Source organism: Barbatula barbatula, assembly GCF_947034865.1.
Source record: "Barbatula barbatula genome assembly, chromosome: 21".
Lineage (NCBI taxonomy): Eukaryota > Metazoa > Chordata > Actinopteri > Cypriniformes > Nemacheilidae > Barbatula > Barbatula barbatula.
This window is the reverse complement of record NC_136784.1, coordinates 1,842,917-1,859,852: the sequence shown is the minus strand read 5'-3', so window position 1 is coordinate 1,859,852 and position 16,936 is coordinate 1,842,917. Positions and strand designations below refer to the sequence as shown.

The 16,936-nt window shown below is 40.7% G+C and overlaps 4 protein-coding genes across 4 annotated transcripts in view; 1 reads left to right on the top strand and 3 right to left on the bottom strand.

The window, feature by feature from the left end:
* thrap3b (thyroid hormone receptor associated protein 3b) lies at positions 1 to 9,661 on the top strand. Its single transcript, XM_079485274.1, has 11 exons — positions 1 to 225; positions 2,413 to 2,546; positions 3,309 to 4,064; positions 4,567 to 5,160; positions 5,253 to 5,428; positions 5,564 to 5,675; positions 5,786 to 5,861; positions 6,735 to 6,895; positions 7,203 to 7,470; positions 7,972 to 8,118; positions 8,204 to 9,661. The coding sequence occupies exons 2-11, from the start codon at positions 2,437 to 2,439 to the stop codon at positions 8,438 to 8,440; spliced, it is 2,637 nt and encodes an 878-aa protein (XP_079341400.1). The 5' UTR covers positions 1 to 225; positions 2,413 to 2,436; the 3' UTR covers positions 8,441 to 9,661.
* eva1bb (eva-1 homolog Bb (C. elegans)) lies at positions 9,554 to 13,657 on the bottom strand. Its single transcript, XM_079485275.1, has 3 exons — positions 13,230 to 13,657; positions 10,870 to 11,000; positions 9,554 to 10,239 (listed from the first exon to the last, which is right to left on the bottom strand). Exons 2-3 carry the CDS (start codon positions 10,934 to 10,936, stop codon positions 9,854 to 9,856), a joined length of 453 nt encoding a protein of 150 aa, XP_079341401.1. The 5' UTR covers positions 10,937 to 11,000; positions 13,230 to 13,657; the 3' UTR covers positions 9,554 to 9,853.
* Positions 13,658 to 15,582: 1,925 nt separating this feature from the next.
* Positions 15,583 to 16,250, bottom strand: lsm10 (LSM10, U7 small nuclear RNA associated). The gene has a single exon (XM_079484303.1). The coding sequence runs from the start codon at positions 16,169 to 16,171 to the stop codon at positions 15,809 to 15,811; it is 363 nt and encodes a 120-aa protein (XP_079340429.1). The 5' UTR covers positions 16,172 to 16,250; the 3' UTR covers positions 15,583 to 15,808.
* Positions 16,251 to 16,731: 481 nt separating this feature from the next.
* Positions 16,732 to 16,936, bottom strand: part of oscp1a (organic solute carrier partner 1a) — a gene marked incomplete at both ends in the record, with an annotated part of 4,141 nt that continues 3,936 nt past the window's right edge. Inside the window, 1 exon segment of the mRNA XM_079485025.1 lies at positions 16,732 to 16,851. Within this exon segment, the coding sequence (XP_079341151.1) occupies positions 16,732 to 16,851 (120 nt within the window).

Sequence of the window (16,936 nt, the reverse complement as noted above, 5' to 3'; positions counted from 1 at the left end):
AAGCTCAGTCTTCAGCAGCTCTTCTTATCGGAAGACGGAATGGAAACAAGCACTTTCTCTACCCAGGCCACGAATAACTAAACTATGAGACCTTAACATTGCAAAACAGAGAAATATAAATATAGTCTGAATCCTTTCGATTGGTAAAATACACGTTAATTCTGCTTGGCTTGCGCAAGCGACGCCTCGGCTCCTCGCGCTAATCGCATCTGACGAGCCCTTCAGGTGAGCCTTTCTTTACACATTCACGCTTTTCAACGCTCGTTTTATTGCAGTGTTGTGTTTTTAACCTTCATAAATTGTTTTTCGATGTTATTTTGGTCAATGTCGTTTGTGCTTGTGCCCGTTTGAGGAACCGCCATTTGAGCCAACGCGGCTAATGTTAGCCTAGCAGCTAAAGAAAGGCAACATCACCGTCTAATCCCCATTTTAAAAACGCAACACTGTAGTTTTGATAAATAACAAGGCAGTTAAATGCGATTTATTGTTTTGTTAACGGGGATGACGTTATAACGTCAGATTATCTGCCGAGCTCATCGACGTTTTAAATCGTGTAATATCTGTCATTGAATAAAATCTTATATTTGATGTTAAAATATTTGTAGTGATTAGAGATGTTTTTTATATCCATTCGAAAGGTACAGTTGTGTCTCGCTTGCTTAAGATTGTAAATTTTCCCCCGATTAAGAGAAGTGAAAATGAAAGTGTTTTGAACACGTTTCTTAATTCGCTTTTATGGCCCATTATTGCTATATAATGGCTTTAAATTGAATTGTTTTAGTGGCTTTAGTCAGATCTTAGTCTATCTTCTGGCACCTTAGTAGATAGTGCCAACCAGGACGGTTTTGGGGCATCTCTAAATGCTCTAAAGCCCTGTAATCTGTCTATGTAGACGGCATGTTTTGGGCACCTATTGTGCTGCCTTCCCACATCTATTTCTGGCTGTTTTAAGCATCTTAAAATGATGCCTTGACTTGTATTTTTATCATCACAGGGCGTTTTGTGTGTAAAAATCTACTGGAATTCATAGTCTTCAATGCAAATGAGTTACATCATTTCCTGGATAGATTGTAAACTAGTTGTACTGGTTAGGTCGGGTTGTCTGATCCCAGCTATTGGCAGTTTTTGCTTTCCGTGCCAATTCAAATACGATTATCTATGCATGTGTACGTCCCACAATAAATTATACCTTGTGTTCCTAGATTAATATAATGATGCAAAGTGAACATTTATCTAGAGGCGTGTTGTGAACATGTAATAAACATGTAATAAATTGATAGGAAGTCTGTTTTTTTCTGGCACGCTTGAGAATCTGAACCTGTGCCATTATCTTGATTTCTAGATGGGGGGGCTTTCCGGCACATCGTGTAAATAACATCCTGGCTTTCATCTTTTTGGTTATCTGGTGTATGCTCTCAGTGTGTTCTTTCATTAATATTTAGCAAGTGATAAGTCCACATGATGCAAGTGGATTCACGGATTATATGCACATTGGTGGTTATATTTATTGTTGTGAAATCCAGCACGCTTGGACTCCGTTGCATCAGTTACCGTAAGAAGTGTGCATTCGGGTCACTCGCCGTGGGTTCAGTTACCGCGATGGTAAATGACTAGGGCTGTGCAAAAATATCGATACGTGTTACTATCGCAATATTTTTTTATCGATAGTGATGCGTGTCGATACATTTTTTTTAAATCGTGTCGTATACATACGCCAAAAGTAAGTGGAAGCAAGCGTGGAGAAAAATATAAGAATGTTCGAGCTCTCAGAGCTGATGTGTGGATGTGCTTTGGTTTTAAAAATAAGTCATGGAGTAATGCGTTATATCAAATAAATAAATGCTGTTTGTAAGCTTCGCACGTCATGATGACCCACCAAGTCACTTGGCTTCTGCAGTGCATTAGACAAAAGGTTTATTCCAAAAAGTAACGATGACATTTATTGGGCTTTCGCGGATGTTACACCGGTGCATTTATAGCACGGATGAACCAGGGGATTTATACTGCCCATGTTCATTGTTTTAACTGCAATAAATGCACCACAACAGCCAAGTGACTTGCGTGATCCTCCTTATTCCCTGTGTTACCCACTCGAGGGGCACAATCCACAGTTTGGGAACCCAAACCTCTGATCTAAAGGTCCATGCATCGCACAGCATGGCCACTCTGCAGAGGTAAGGGATGTTTTGACACTTATCCTTACAGAAAACCCCAGGTGGTGCACAGCATGTTGTATTTCTAGCTCTACTTTTAACATTTTCTATTTAAAGTATTGCAATATATCGCCAATGCGTATCGTGTCGAAATACATAGCAATATATTGTATCGTGACAATTTATCATGATATGAGTTGTATCGGGGGGGGGGGGGGGGAGCACTTGCCCTATAAATGACACTCTTTTTCTTTTTCAGGTCTTAAAAATACAGAGTACAAAGATGTCCAAGCCCCCGAATTCTGCATCTCGGTCCAGGTCTAGATCACGGTCTTATACCCGTTCACACTCAAGGAGCCGATCTCGTTCAAGGTCCAGAAAGCGTCGCTACAGGTAGACAAATCTCTAGGTTTGACTGTATTCAGAAATAGATTTAATGGGGGGTATTTAGATTTTAAGTAAAGATATAATAAGTGCCAGGGTGCCATTCCAATCCATGGGGTGATTTTAATCCACTGTAAAGTCATAGAGCACACAAACAGCTGCAGTAAAGCCCTCTCTCCTGCAATTGACTCAAAAGTCAATGAGAAACCACCAGGATGAGTTACCATTGTTGCTTCTGTACTATTTCAACCCCTTTGTTGTTATTTTATGTGTGTGGTGTTGGTCTAGTACCTCTTTCCACAGCCTTTGGGTTTTCCCACAGTTTAGCATGTCTCCCAGCAGTTTATATTGGTCAATAAATGTTTTTGTTATTCATCTTCTAAAATGAACAGCTTGTTTGTGCACAGTACCTTCTTATAAGCTCTTGTGCATGGTGTGAGTCTGTTGGTTGTAAAAAGAATATGTGAAAGTTTGTAGACTCTATAGGACATTTTTATGCAAATTAATGATTAAGACTAACACTATCCAGTTCAAGCTTGCATGTATTGCTGTAAGAACAGCATTTGTTGTAAAATTCACGGTAAGTGGTATAGCACATTGTCAAGAAATGTAGTGAATCTGCTTTAACAGGCTTTCTTATTGCAAATAATATCACAAAATAAATTGGTCAGTGGGTCTCTGGTGCCCCCAAGTGGTCATAACCGTATCTCTCTTTCATCTTGCTGTACTCTAATGTCTCTGCAACACTTTTCTCTTTTTCTGTTCCTTAAGTTCCAGATCAAGATCCCGTTCCCACAGCGGAGAGAGAAGAAACTATCCTTCCCGAGATTTTCAGAATAACCGTGGGTATAACCGCGGTTTCCGTGGTTACCGGAGACCCTTTCAATACAACCGTGGCAGAGGACGGGGCTACTTCCCACGAGGAAACTACCACAGAGGTGGGGGCAGCTATGGTTACCGCCCCAACAACTGGCACGGCCATAGAGATCAGCAGCAGCCCTACGACCACCCTCATAGTCCCAGGAGGGGTCGCTCACACTCGCCCCGGAAGCGCTCGGGAAGCCGAAGCCGCTCCCATCATTCCGACAGATCGTCCTCTGGTCACTCCAGACGTTCCAGCTCTTCCTCCCGCTCCTCGTCGCCACGCCGACGCGGCTCCGGAATACCCCCCTCCAAGGATGCCAAGGGAAGGGGTTCACCCGGTGAAGGCAAAGCACCTTCCAAAGAAGCATCGAAGCCCTCCAGAGGAAGTCCAACAGAGGAATCCACAAGCAAATGGGAACGTCTGAGTGATTATGATACCAGTCCCAAGCGCTCGGGCAATTCAGCAACTGCAGGGGGTCAACCAGAGATCAAGGTGACCACGTCTGGGGGTGCTGGCAATGGTGGTACGCTGTGGCGAAGCATCGGTCCTGCCAGTAAAAGCCCACCAACGAAGACGTCACCCTCAAGCGGCTTCGGGTTCTTTTCAAAGGATGAAATGAAGACCGGAGACAAATCGGCATCCATCTCGACGGCTTTCAAAAAGTATGTGGGGTCTTCTTTTGTTTTGGCTTTTCGATGTTTTCCCTCTTTCCTTTGTCCTCCTGGCAGTTTTTAACGATTATCATCATTCTCTCAAATGTGTTTAGCCTTTGTACAGCAACAAAGATCCTTGGAAGAATAGAGCTTAAAATGGAAACCAGCTAATTTCAAACTCAAATATCATTCCAAATCTTGCTGGGAGTTTTCCTGTGCTATGAGGTTGTTTGCAATCCCATAATTTAGGAGATAAGGGGTTAATGATGTAAGTATGGATTAAAAACAACCCATCCTGGTCAGTGGTGTCTGCATTGCTGCAAAATTGAACCTTGCGCATGTATTTCATTGTCTTTAGTGTTTTCTGTTGCAAGTAACTTTTCTTATCTTACTGTGACTATTCAGAGAAAAGTGTGAGAGACCCTGTGCCTGGTTTGATAATTCAGTGTTGTCTAATACATTCGGCTTTTTGACATATAAAGGCTTATTTACGTGTGATCGTTCGATTCAGGTTTTTGGCAGAAAAGAAAAAGCCCATGTCAGACAGGGATAACGGCAGAGGTGAGACTTTAAGCCCTGCTGCCAGCGACAACAACGAGAAGACGGGCATTAAGTCGAGAGACGTTTTCGACGCTTCAGATGCCGGCTACGACGGCTCGAAGACTGATAAAGGTCTTCCGTTTCTGGACGCTGAGGAAGAGGAGTACCGCCAGGAAATGAAAGACAGAAAGAATGAGGAGGAGTCCAAGTACAAGGACAAAATCCCTCTATCCATGCGAGACTTGGCCGAAGAGCGTTTCGGGAAATGGGACGACTCCGCCTATCACTCCAACAAAGATTCATCGCGGAGGGACGAAGAAGTCGAGGAGGGACTGGAAGAGGAACTTTACCGCAGCAGAAAGCATGCAAGAAAGGAAGAGAAGGCCGCCAAGAAGAAAGAAAAGAAGAAGAGCAAGATTAGTCCGTCCTCTCCATCAGTATCGGAGAGTAAAGGCAAGATGCTGTTTCCGGCTGCAAAAGAGCGTTCGTCCTCACCTAAATCCTCAGCGAAGAAAGGGCCGCAGTTTAATTTCAGTATAAAAGCATTCACTGATGACGGAGAGAGGTATGTGTACGCTCTTCTTGCTTCATTTCTTTCACATTTGTCTGTTTTCATGTCAGGACTGTGTACATGTGTTTAACTCTCACTGCGTTCAGCTCATCAGGTGCGTTAGCTAAAGAGAGACGTTTGTCACGGGAACTCATGCACCCGACTAAAAAAGATCACGAGGAGTTTCGTTCAATCTTTGAACACGTGCAGTCCGCTCAGCTTCGCAGGAGCCCTTCAGAGCTGTTTGCTCAACATATAGTCACCATTGTACATCATATAAAAGGTAATTTCAGTCTAAGCTGGTAGTTTCATCTGCCTCCTGCACTTATTTCAGGGTTCGATCATACGACCATTTTATTTTATTTACTTTTCAATGCAATGAGATTTCGAAAATGACTTTCTCGCCTTCTAAACGCAGCGCAACATTTCCAGTCCTCTGGGATGAGCCTGAGCGAGCGATTTGGAATATACCAAAGAAAAGCTGCAGAGATGGAATCGATGAAGCAGAGGAGGAGTCCTGAGATCCACAGGTAGGTGTAAAACGCCACAAACAGAAATTGAATAATAGAGATTCTTAATCATGTTAAAATTGCCTGGTTCTCTCTTCCCAGTTTTAATCCGTCTGTATGTTCTCTTACAGGCGAATCGATGTGTCTCCCAGTGCTTTTAAGAAGCACTCTCACCTGTTTGAGGAATTTGACGAAAGCGGCTACAAGGTGACAGCGTTTTCAAATCTGAAATTCCTGCCCAAATGTGTACCAGCTGAAACAGCAGAAATGTGCTATGAGGTGTATAATGCTAATACACAAGAACCCCGATCTCAGTGTTGTATTACCGAGCGTTACGCTCTCACCCTTCAGCCTTTGTCATACGATTAATCGCGGGCACGTACTTGCCCAAGCAAAATGGCTAATGGAAGTGACTATTGAGCCCGTGTCCAAGCCTTTCACTGGACCGCTAATCGATACCCATAGTAAGTATATCTCATAGTGAATGTGTTTCTAAAAACAGTAGGGCTCAGTACTAATCACTGTGGGAAAAGATGGAGCATGCTGCTTTCCCGTGAGATCTGTGCCGTTTTCAGTCCTCAAGAGTAATAGACGTATGTCATATTTTCAACGGGTGTCCCAGATATAAATCAAAATGGAGTTTCAGGTTATTCCCGAAGATGGCCAACAGGTGGCACTTTTCAGCTGGGGTTTTATATTCATGGTCATAGGAATCTATCTGTTGTCATACTGTTGATTTTTTGCATTTCACTTTAAATGGGCTATTAATTTGAATGTCACATCTAGGCTTTCCCTAATACTTCAATGTAGATTAAGCGAAATTCATATTTAAAGTTTAAAACATGAAGTTTATTTTGGAGTGCTCAAGTGTTCTCTGGCTTTAAGGCAGTTACTATGAATTTCAGTCACAATTGGCGCAATCCTTTATAAAGTTTCCATCATGAACACGCTCGTATATTTGAGTTGCAGTGCTTCTGACAGTACACAAATGTGATGTAAGCTTGAGTCTCCCTTCATTTTACGCTGTTTTTATTCCAACAAAACGTATTAACTTTTGGGGATTTTGTTGTGTCTCCACAGGAACATGGTAAAAAACATGATGCTGATTCATTGGACCTTCGATTGGCCATTGAGCGCCGTAAAAAGGATCCTAAGCGCGACGGGGGAAAGAGTTCAGCCGGGTCACGCACGCCCAGCCATGAGCTCTCCTCTGAAAGATCCTCCAAACACAAGAAGTCAAAGTACGTTTCCCTCAATCCTTCAGCTGTTATTTTTGCGTACCGCTGTGATGAGGCATTAAATCCGATACCACGCTGTCTTTACACATACAATCATTTTAACAGCATCCTCAGTGTAATATATGTGTTCAGTGTTGACCTTCGCGCAGACCGTGATCACGACCAGTTCCTCTCTCACTCGCTGTTATCACAAAAAGGATGAGACGTTTACTGTTCTTCTATCGCGTCACACCATGTGTTAAGTCTCAGTATTTCACTCTCTGTAATTGAATGGTTTGTTTTTAACTGCCTTCTTTAATGTATTTTTTAGGAAAAGCAAGAAGAAACGCGAAAGGTCTCCTTCATCTTCCTCATCTTCGTCTTCCTCTCCCTCGCCCCATCCATACAAAGAGAGGGAGTATTATATGGAAGATCACATGGAGGGTGGAGGGATCTTTAATAAGGGCCGTCTGGGGTCCAGAGAGTTCCATGGGCCCCGTGACTATGAGGGTCACATGGACCGGGGTTATGAGAGGGGCAGAGGAGGGTACGACCGTGGAGGATATGACAGGGGTCGAGGGGGTTACGACCGTGGATTTGTAAGTGCTTCAGCGTTCTCTGTAACAATGATATGACTTTGAAAAAACATAATTTTATCTGTAATTCATTATGGTTAACATTGGCCAAAAATGTAAACATTTCTGTAGAAAATGTTTTAATCTGTTTAGAAACTTATTGTGCTGCCTCACTGTCTGTAGACTTTGTACTTCACTGTGTGTCAAAATAAGTCATTTTTGCTCATCATACTTGGTGGATAAAAATGTTTGTTGAAATAGCATTTTGTTAGTTGAAACTCTTTTCAACACTGAATAAAATATCTACAATTAACATTTTCTTGCATCTGTCTGCCATTTTACTTTTTGCATTGCATTCTGGGATTGCTCGCATTTACATTTATTCTTTTAGAGGTTGCATTTATCCATAGTGACTTACGAATGAGAGAGCATTTAACATTTGTATTTATTTACATTTGTAGGTTCATTTCGATAGTCCACTTAAGTTGAACTGTAGAATAAACTGTAGTTGTCCTGCATTTGCAGCCCAGAATGAGAGGTAGAGGATGGAACAGGGGAAATTACCCTAGCAACAACACCAATAATAACCCTCAAAATATGGCAGGTCCCTCTCGCCCCCCAGAGGAAGAGTGGGACCCAGAGTACACCCCCAAAAGTCGCAAGTACTTCCAGGTGAGCTGAGTCTTGTTTTCACTTCAATAAGTAGCTGCTGGAATCGGTTTTATTTTTAAATATTGACATTGACTGTCTTCTGCAGCATGATGACCGAGATAAAGAAGCTGAGATGAAGTGGCTGGACACTCGGGGACGCGGCAGAGGCAGTTACCCGCGTGCGAGGGGCACGTTCATGGTTCGCAAGGGTGGCGGCAGCCCCAAGTGGACCCATGACATGTTCCCGGGCAACACTGATGGAGGAGACATGGGTGACGGCAACGCAGACCATAGCCTTAAAGATGACGACAAGTCTGGGGGAAGTCCTGCTTCCAAGCCATAGACATTTTTGTTAGCATCCATCTTCATCTGTCTGTTCACAACCGTAGTGTAAGAGCAGCTAGTGCGACATGAGCCCTCTGAGAACAGCAGGTGTGTTACTGCAAAAAGATAGAACAGTGTGATTTGACAACAAACATTCTACAATTTCGTTTATATTTTTATCTTTTCTATGTTTTTTAAGGGAATAGGAGGTATTTGATGTTTTCTCTATAAGTGACGGTGAATAGGAAATAGGTCCTTGTGTCAGAAGGTACCTTGCGAAGGATGAACAGCAGGCTTGTTTGATTTTCATTTTAAAGAAAGTGCAATAAAAAAATTGCACTTGTGCCTTAGAATTAACTTGGAATGAGTTTAATTTCAGTTTTAGTTTTTGTGCATGTCAAGTCATGCATGTGAAATCGTATATAATTTTGACTACTTTTATTCGATCATTCTCATTGGACTTTCCCCGGTGGACCAATACACTGTGTACTGGGCCGATGTTCTTCAGACGTCTGTTTAAAATGTACAGCTATTCCTACTAAATTGGTCCTCCATCATATTTAACGTCTAACGAAACTTTTTGAGGTTAATGACACCACTAATAGTAACAAAGAAAATATTTACTTTTTCTATGTCAAGTATAAAAACCCCTCAGTTGCATCTGATTTTATAGAGTAGATTTCAAGGACAAGCGAAAATTCTCACAACGATGCGCTTGTTGCAGACTTTGTACGTAAAGAAAATACTGCTGAACCAAAATATGTGACCGTTATCACCTGCATGTGTTTAGATGTGGTACATTTAGCCATCATCACATTTGGCCTGAAGTTTTTCCCATTGGTTTGCATGCTGCAGTTTCCAGATGTGCTGTAAGAAAAGGGTTGATGTGCTGCTGTCAGTAGTCATGAAAATACTGTAAAGCTGTGATTCTTCTGCTAACATGTACAAACGGCTCAGTCTGTGCTTTTGATCCCCATGATTAATCGGAAATAAAACAAAACGTCCCCTATTTGTTATAAGTCATTTGTTATAATTGAACGATGCATTGACAATGCAAGATTTATAGTTGTAATAGCTGCTCTTAACAGATTTGTACCCGTTACATTTATTCAATGAAATAAGAAGCCTTTATCACATTTAAAATAAATGATGACACTTTTTATTTTGGGGTGAAATATCACTTAAGTTTTCTGTGCAGATATCTGGATTAAAAATGCTTTGCATTAAAGCAAAAGTATACAAAAACACTTGTTGAAAAAATTGAAATAGACACTTAAACAGATCCTAAAATACACTATACACTAATTCAGACCAACCACAAAAACCTCAACAGTAAAATGCAAAACAAATCACCAACTTAATCCTTCAAATGAACATTTAAAAGAGGAATTTTCAACTATTTCCAAGTGTCCTTCAGAAGAAAAAGTATGCACTAAAGGTAGTGTACTCGACCGAGCGTGCCTGTTCCAGTGACCAGAACATCAGGCTGTCCGTTCCTCCAGATCTCCCTCACGATTCTCTCTCTCTCCTCCAGTCTCCTTGCTCTCTCCAGCTCCTCTGCAGAAGTAAAGACGTTGATGCTTTTAATAGTCCCGTTCAGCTGGTTCTGATCGCTCGGGACCCCGAAGTCCTCTTCTTCACTCTCTTCCTTTTCTTCTTCCTCGCTGGATTCTTTAAGGCGTCTTTTGTCGGGTGAGGTGGGGGTCTTTGGCTTTGAACGTGACCTGCAGGTGATGCCCAGTATGAGAAGAACCAGGGCCAGCAGAAGACCAGAACACACACCAAGCAGGAAATACAGCGCGAAGCTCTCCATGTTTGCTGTTGGGAGATTTAGTGTTCAGTTATTACAACAATGATTTGATTATTTATGCACCCTCATGTTTTTCAAAACCTGTACATAACTCTTTCATTTGTGGATAGCAAAAGATATTTATTTCTCTGTGGTTTTGCGTTCATACAATAATGGTTTGATTATCAACATTCTTCAAAATATCTTCTTTTGTGACCTTCAGAAGGAACAGTCATACAGGTTTGAAATGACATGAGGGAGAAGTAATGATTTTAATTTTGTGGGCGAAACGTTTTATTGATCTCAACCCCAACAGCATTTACACATTTTTTTACTAAAGTCATCAACTAATGTCCTTCAGGTATTTACAAACAGGTTTGTACTTTTTCTGAATCGTAAACATATAGAAACATTCTTAGTGAAATATTTAAGCCAGTTCTCATGAAGCCAAATCAAACAGAACCCTTAATTCCTTGGATTTGGTTCTTGTTATGTTCTTGGAGTGAATGGACGAGGAATCTTATTTGAAAATCCAAAGTTCAAAGAATCTGTTTCAAATCTTTATTATTACTACATCATGCTCTTTTCAGAATTTGATTTCTTAACCTTTACACAGTGAAGTAATGACTGTTGAGGTGTTTATGTTTCTGCGGTCTTACCTTTGATATGAGCGTAAGTGGCCATGCTGTTACTCAACACCTCCATGTCTTTCTGAACCGGGTTCATTTTCAGTCTTTCTTTAAAACTAAAAGTAGCTTTCTCAATGTTATCTCACGGTGGTCTTCAGCTCCTGTGGTGAACAAATATATATACATCACTAACATTCTCTACCCTAAAACATAATGACCGTAGTTGGATAAAACATGGACAAACCCTTCTATTGGGTTTAAATAAACTGGGTCGTTTCATCCCAAGGTAGAGTCAAATGTAGATATTTTCTTAATTCATTTTATCCACCAATTTGGACATTTGACCCTTACAAAAATATATGGGATAATGAGAATATACCGGAAACTATAAAGCAATATTGTAACTAATACAAGCTATTTTTCAATAAATGTAAGGTGGCAATTTCTTATGTATTGTATAATATATTATTGTAATTTTAACAATATATTGTTCTGTATATTTTAAAATATATTACATTTATATCGTTTTTTAATTGATATAAATATATATTTTCTTTGCGTAAGGGTACCCAACCATGCAGGTTTTGTGATCCACAGAAGAAAGTCATATGGATTTTGATTTCTCACACGTTATGTGATTTACGATAACATGAACTCTGGTCTCGTTCAAGTCAGAGGTTTTGAAAATCCCTTAAGCACCATATAAACAATAGTAATAGCGATACTTGTCTCAGCAAACGCTGTTAAAACACTGCCCTACCATGCACAATTTGACAAAAACTTCCCAACATATTTATTTTGGCCCCTGAGGCTGAAATTGCACTTATTGTGTCATTAGCCTCGGTTACCCGTAAGAGCAAATCGGTATATTTTTCCCCACGGGCCATTTGTTGCTGTTGTTGTCATTGGATTGACCCGGACCTCGCTCTGGGCTCCCACAGACTTTTTCATTTTTCCCACAGGAACAGAATTCCTACGGCAGCTTTGGCATGTGCGCTCGGGGTCTGCGTGGGCCTCTTCCCTGGGAAACTGGGAAGATTCCAGATTGTGTCACTCTCTCCGTGATGGAAGAGAGGATGAGGGGATTAAAGCTGAACATCTGGATCAGGATTTCCCAAGCACAGCTGAAGCAACATGGGATACTCGTATACTTATATTTACGTTTATTCATTTATAGACTCCTGATCTGTCTGGAGTCAGATAATGAAGCCCACAAGCAATTTATGAGTGAGGAAAAAACAGATCTTTATGGCTATAAATGCAGTGACTCCCAGTGTGTCTCCACATCATAAAGTCTACAGCGGCTGAGACCACGCGGAGATGACTGGTGTTATTACCTTCCTGTTTGTTTCTCATGGGGCCTGTAATTACAGCACACTTTAATCTACGCCACAGTCTCCGCCGCCCTGATCTCTATCAGACACACTCTTGGCAGGACAGAGACACATGTTCATGTACGCAAGGCCACAAAAAAGAGATCCTCAGTGTTACCAGGGCTTAATTCATCGTGATGTGACCATAAACCAGAAAAACATCTAAGAACCTTTAAGCAACAGACAGATTTTCAACAGACAGATGAAAAAACTGTCAAAATAAATGCATAAAAACAACATTTATTAAAAAAATGTCATTTCTAGTTGAGTTTTAAAAATTGAAAAGAATGATAAAAGTATTTAAAAGCAATACTACATGAGTATTTTAAGATCCTTGTAAATTATTCCCCTAAATGTTTTAAGAGAAACACTAGAGACAGTGAAACAACCTAGAACATCATCAAAACCTTCTGGCAAAAAAATTCAAACAGTTGAGCATCAACTTGAATATTGTATAATTCTGGGAAGTTCCTCAAGTTCTGAGGAGTTTATCAAAAACAAACAACAATCTTATTTACCAATGACAAAGCAAGGATTACACTCATGGCCTTTATAAATGTGTACGAGTTTCACATACATCCCTATTAAAGAGAAATCATACCAGACAACCCTTCAACCATCTCCCATCCGTCAGACCTTCGCAGAAAAGCAAACCTGCAACAGGTCTGCAGATATGTTTAAACGTGCTGATCTCATGTTTTTCATACATTCTCCATAAAGCATCCAGTCAGCAAAACGCTAACATGCATTTTCGGATTTAAGTTTTACTTTAGGAAATTTTCACCTTTTTATGAATAAAATGTCTGCATGTGCAACTCTGTATTTTGATATGACTTCAATGCAAGTGAACATAGGTGATTTCCCCTTTTCATATCTAACAGATTTAAAGACATTCCTATATTCTTCTTAAAAAATTATTATAAAGGCAAAATATCTTCTTACGTGTTCCACAGTCATGCACAGCATGAGCTACCCCTTTAAGATTAAAAACATAGAGTGAAAATGTTACTTTCTTACCTTTGCCAACAAACCGTCATTTCTGAGTGTTGTTCTGTTTCAGTCATCACACCGCTCAAGAATAAAACCCACGAACTGTCTGAAAGATGAGTGGCACATCCACAGGGCAAAGGCCACGTCAGAAGATGAAGCAGGAACGCTGAACACTGAGAGGTGTGTATGTCATGTGGAACAGACTTTCTCTCTGACTGCTCTTTCACACATATCTGCGTCTGACCAGCACCAGAAGCAGCCCTCTGTGGTCACATCCACAAACACAGTTTCTCTCTCACTGGGAGCAGATGATAGGAAAGAAGTTTGAGTAAAGGGGGTGTTTCCTGTCACAGGAGAAAATATAGAAAGGGAGGAGCGCACGGGGTGAAACTAGAATTTACACTCTTACGGTGTCATTTCACATCCGTGGAAACCTCTTTCTCATGTATGTGTGTGCATGTGCAAATTGAAATGCGTTGTGTTAGTGTACAGCACACAGTTAACTGGGGTTGGGGTGTTTTTATCAGACTTTGTTTGTTCTAATCAACCGTACACTGAAAACATTGAAACCACGTTATCTTTGGAGAACGTAAATAAATGATGTCAACTTCTTACAAGCCATTTTATTCGTCTTTCTCTAATTGTTTTTATGGCTTGGTTCAAATCTAAATGTGCACATTTCAACAAACCACCGTTTTTGTGATCAGTGTTTGCTTTAGTTGGGCTTTTGATCCCTGACTTTGCTTGATTCTGATATATAGATCAATTGCAATGCATGCTGGGAGTCCTGAATGATTTTTGTACTGTGATGTACCCAGCGTGCATTGCATGAAGCTTTCTTTTGTTGATGGTCACCATTATTGAATTTCTTACGCTGATTCTTCACGTCTAATTGTTTCGTCACTAACTTGATCCCAATGGATCTTAGTTGTCCCTGCAACTGAATTGCCTCAACAAATGTATTTTAACACTGTCCCAACAATGAAAATCTATCATTAAAATATCCTTAATATATATATATATATATACATACTTAATATATATATAAGTCAAGAGCCCAACTAAAGCAAACACTGATCACAATAATGGTGGTTTGTTGAAATTTGTCAATTTAATGCCATGAATATAATTGTTTGTAACTAGTAGACCTAATTTTGTCATGTATAGGATTTATGCAGATACCGCACAATTGCAAGTTTTTAGTCATTTTATCTTCTTTGTCTTATATTGCTATTGATCAATTACGGCAGATAATTGATTGAGTTAATAATTGTAGTACCTCAACGAGGACCTTCAAAGGTTATTGCTACAGCCACATTTCTCTTTTTTAGTACGTTTTTCCAAATAATACCAGCCTTTTTGTAAACATTCAGTTTTTACACATACACCTAAATTGTTTGATTTAGCCTGTGTGGGGATTGATCGGGTGGACCGGCCAGCCTCTGAGGCAGTGCACGTCCAACACGCCAGAGAGATGTGTGTTCAGGGTTAAAGCTGTGGGGTGGGACAGGAAATGTCTGCATCGGGCGCACAGCCGGTGCTTGAGGCTAACTCTGGATTAAAGAACTCTTTGTGCTCCTGTCTGAGGAGATGTGGACACCTGAAGAGAACCGAGTGTCGTCTAGAGCCTGCTGGCAACCGCTGTCTTTGAAAGCACTGTAACTGGGCCGTGCTTCTTGTATAAGGGTGTTTATTGAGCCCAAGAGAAAGATACGGTTGCTGTTTGCCGTAATGTCTTCAATGTGGCCAACATACTCCTCTGGAAAAGGCATGCGGGGAATTTGAGGACAAAAAGTGTGGAATGATCCTCCAAGAGCAATTCCAAAATTCCCAGCACGCACCTGTCAATATGTGACTTTATAAAATAGTTATTTTATATATAGAAATAGTTTATTATTAATAAGAAAATATTTTAAATGAGCAACTTTTACGTTACATAAAATGCACACTTCGTGCATCTCAACTGTTCATTTTCATGTTGTATTGTTATTGTTTACCAGAATACTGTTTTGATGCGAATGTGGCTTGTGTGTGGACAGGGATGATGGTTGAGTCATTTCTAAGCCTGTGATTATGTGGTGACCAAAAAACTGTTTTTCCTTGTGCTATGGCATGTCATATTCTTGAAGCAAAATAATAGTGTTGCAAGGTTAGATATACAAGCTCGTGCTTCGCTGACCACAAGACAAAACAAAAACAGAAGGGCATTGTGGGAGACGAAAGGGAAATCATTCGCAAGGATGTGTATATATACCAGTTTTTGGACAACAAACGGAAATATGGAGATTATAAAAAAACATAAGTGTCCAAATACGTTTGACCGGTATGCAATTGTTTGCTATTTCATATAAGAAGTGAGCAACTACACGAACTTGATGTTAAAGTAAGCTACTTATAAATGATTGGTCATTTGTTTATTGCATTATAGACCACAGAGACAAAACAAGCATCTCTCCAACACATCATTCCAAATTTAGATTAACCGAAAGGTTCAAACTTAAAACTAAATTACGCATCTCTCCGTTCACACAAGAACGCGTAACTTACACATAAACAAAATAAAATATTTGACACATAAACAAAATAAAGTATATTACAAAAGACATTTATTTTTTCTTCGAGTACTCTTTGCGTCCACCGCCCGCTCCAAAGTTGCGCACGCGGTGTATTTTGGCGAGCTGGGCCTGTACGGTCTCCATGATGTCCACGTGATCCGGGATGTGGACGTAGCGCACGTTTCGTCCCGTAACGAACAGATCGTCCATGTGCGACACGCGTCCACGCCGGTCCCTGAACAAAACCTCTTCCAGTCTTATATTCATGAAAGCGTCCACGTTAATGACGCGTCCTCTCGCCGTGCTCTCGTCTCGGAGGTCCACGGTGGTCACCTGGCCGTGCAGACCCTGCAGAAGGACCACCAGGCTGTTCTCAGCGATGGTGCGCTCACGGAGCGAATGTGTCACCTCCATTATCACTCCTATTCCCTTAGTTACCTATTCCGGTGGAATCACACGCGTGCACACTTGTTTACATCACATTCGCGCGCTTGTGTGCGGCGTAGCGTAAATGCGTCATCGACATGAGCCAATAGGCGACGCCACATTAGATTGGAAATCGTGGGTCAGCATCGCCGCCATATTGGGCCGGGCAAGAGTGTCATTCAAACACGTTCAAGTAAACGTAAAAGCTACTAAACTCGATTGAGTAGTGCAAAGTTTTTGTGCTTTTAATGCCGTCACTTGTTAGTCTTTTTATCGCATATTTTCCCTATAAACAAACAAATGCGACACGTTTGCGTATCTTGCACAAACCGGTTTAAAAGGGATCGTGCGCCCTCTAGCGGCACGCTAGAAGTTGACACTCTTTACACCAGTGAAAAGTCATGTTAGGTTTATTTCTGTATGTACACTTTAACATCTTTAAATAGTGAATAAACATTTTGAATTTCATTCCAAATGAAATTTTGATAAAAATAGTTTTATTGTGTGTACTTCCCAACAAAATATAATGATAACCCAATTCATGTCCTTCAGATATCATCCATCATGGCCAATAAGTCATCCCCTTTGTTTAAGTGTCCCTCTGTCCGGCTTCCATCTTCACAAAACTCCCGTCCAATGCGTGCCAGCTCAGTATTGACTAACTGATCCTGCAAACAAAGAAAGAATGATGAATTATGCGTATATTGAGCCATTTACATTGACAGTAGTACATTACTATATGCGTTTTAAAAT

Excerpts from the sequence above, each read along its gene's own strand:
- thrap3b (XM_079485274.1), top strand. The coding sequence starts at position 2,437 with ATGTCCAAGCCCCCGAATTCTGCATCTCGGTCCAGGTCTAGATCACGG. Across the intron at positions 5,862-6,734 it reads TTGACGAAAGCGGCTACAAG|GAACATGGTAAAAAACATGA; the intron begins GTGACAGCGTTT and ends GTGTCTCCACAG. Across the intron at positions 7,471-7,971 it reads GGGGTTACGACCGTGGATTT|CCCAGAATGAGAGGTAGAGG; the intron begins GTAAGTGCTTCA and ends CTGCATTTGCAG.
- eva1bb (XM_079485275.1), bottom strand. The coding sequence starts at position 10,936 with ATGAACCCGGTTCAGAAAGACATGGAGGTGTTGAGTAACAGCATGGCC. Across the intron at positions 10,240-10,869 it reads CACTTACGCTCATATCAAAG|CAAACATGGAGAGCTTCGCG; the intron begins GTAAGACCGCAG and ends ATCTCCCAACAG.
- lsm10 (XM_079484303.1), bottom strand. The coding sequence starts at position 16,171 with ATGGAGGTGACACATTCGCTCCGTGAGCGCACCATCGCTGAGAACAGC.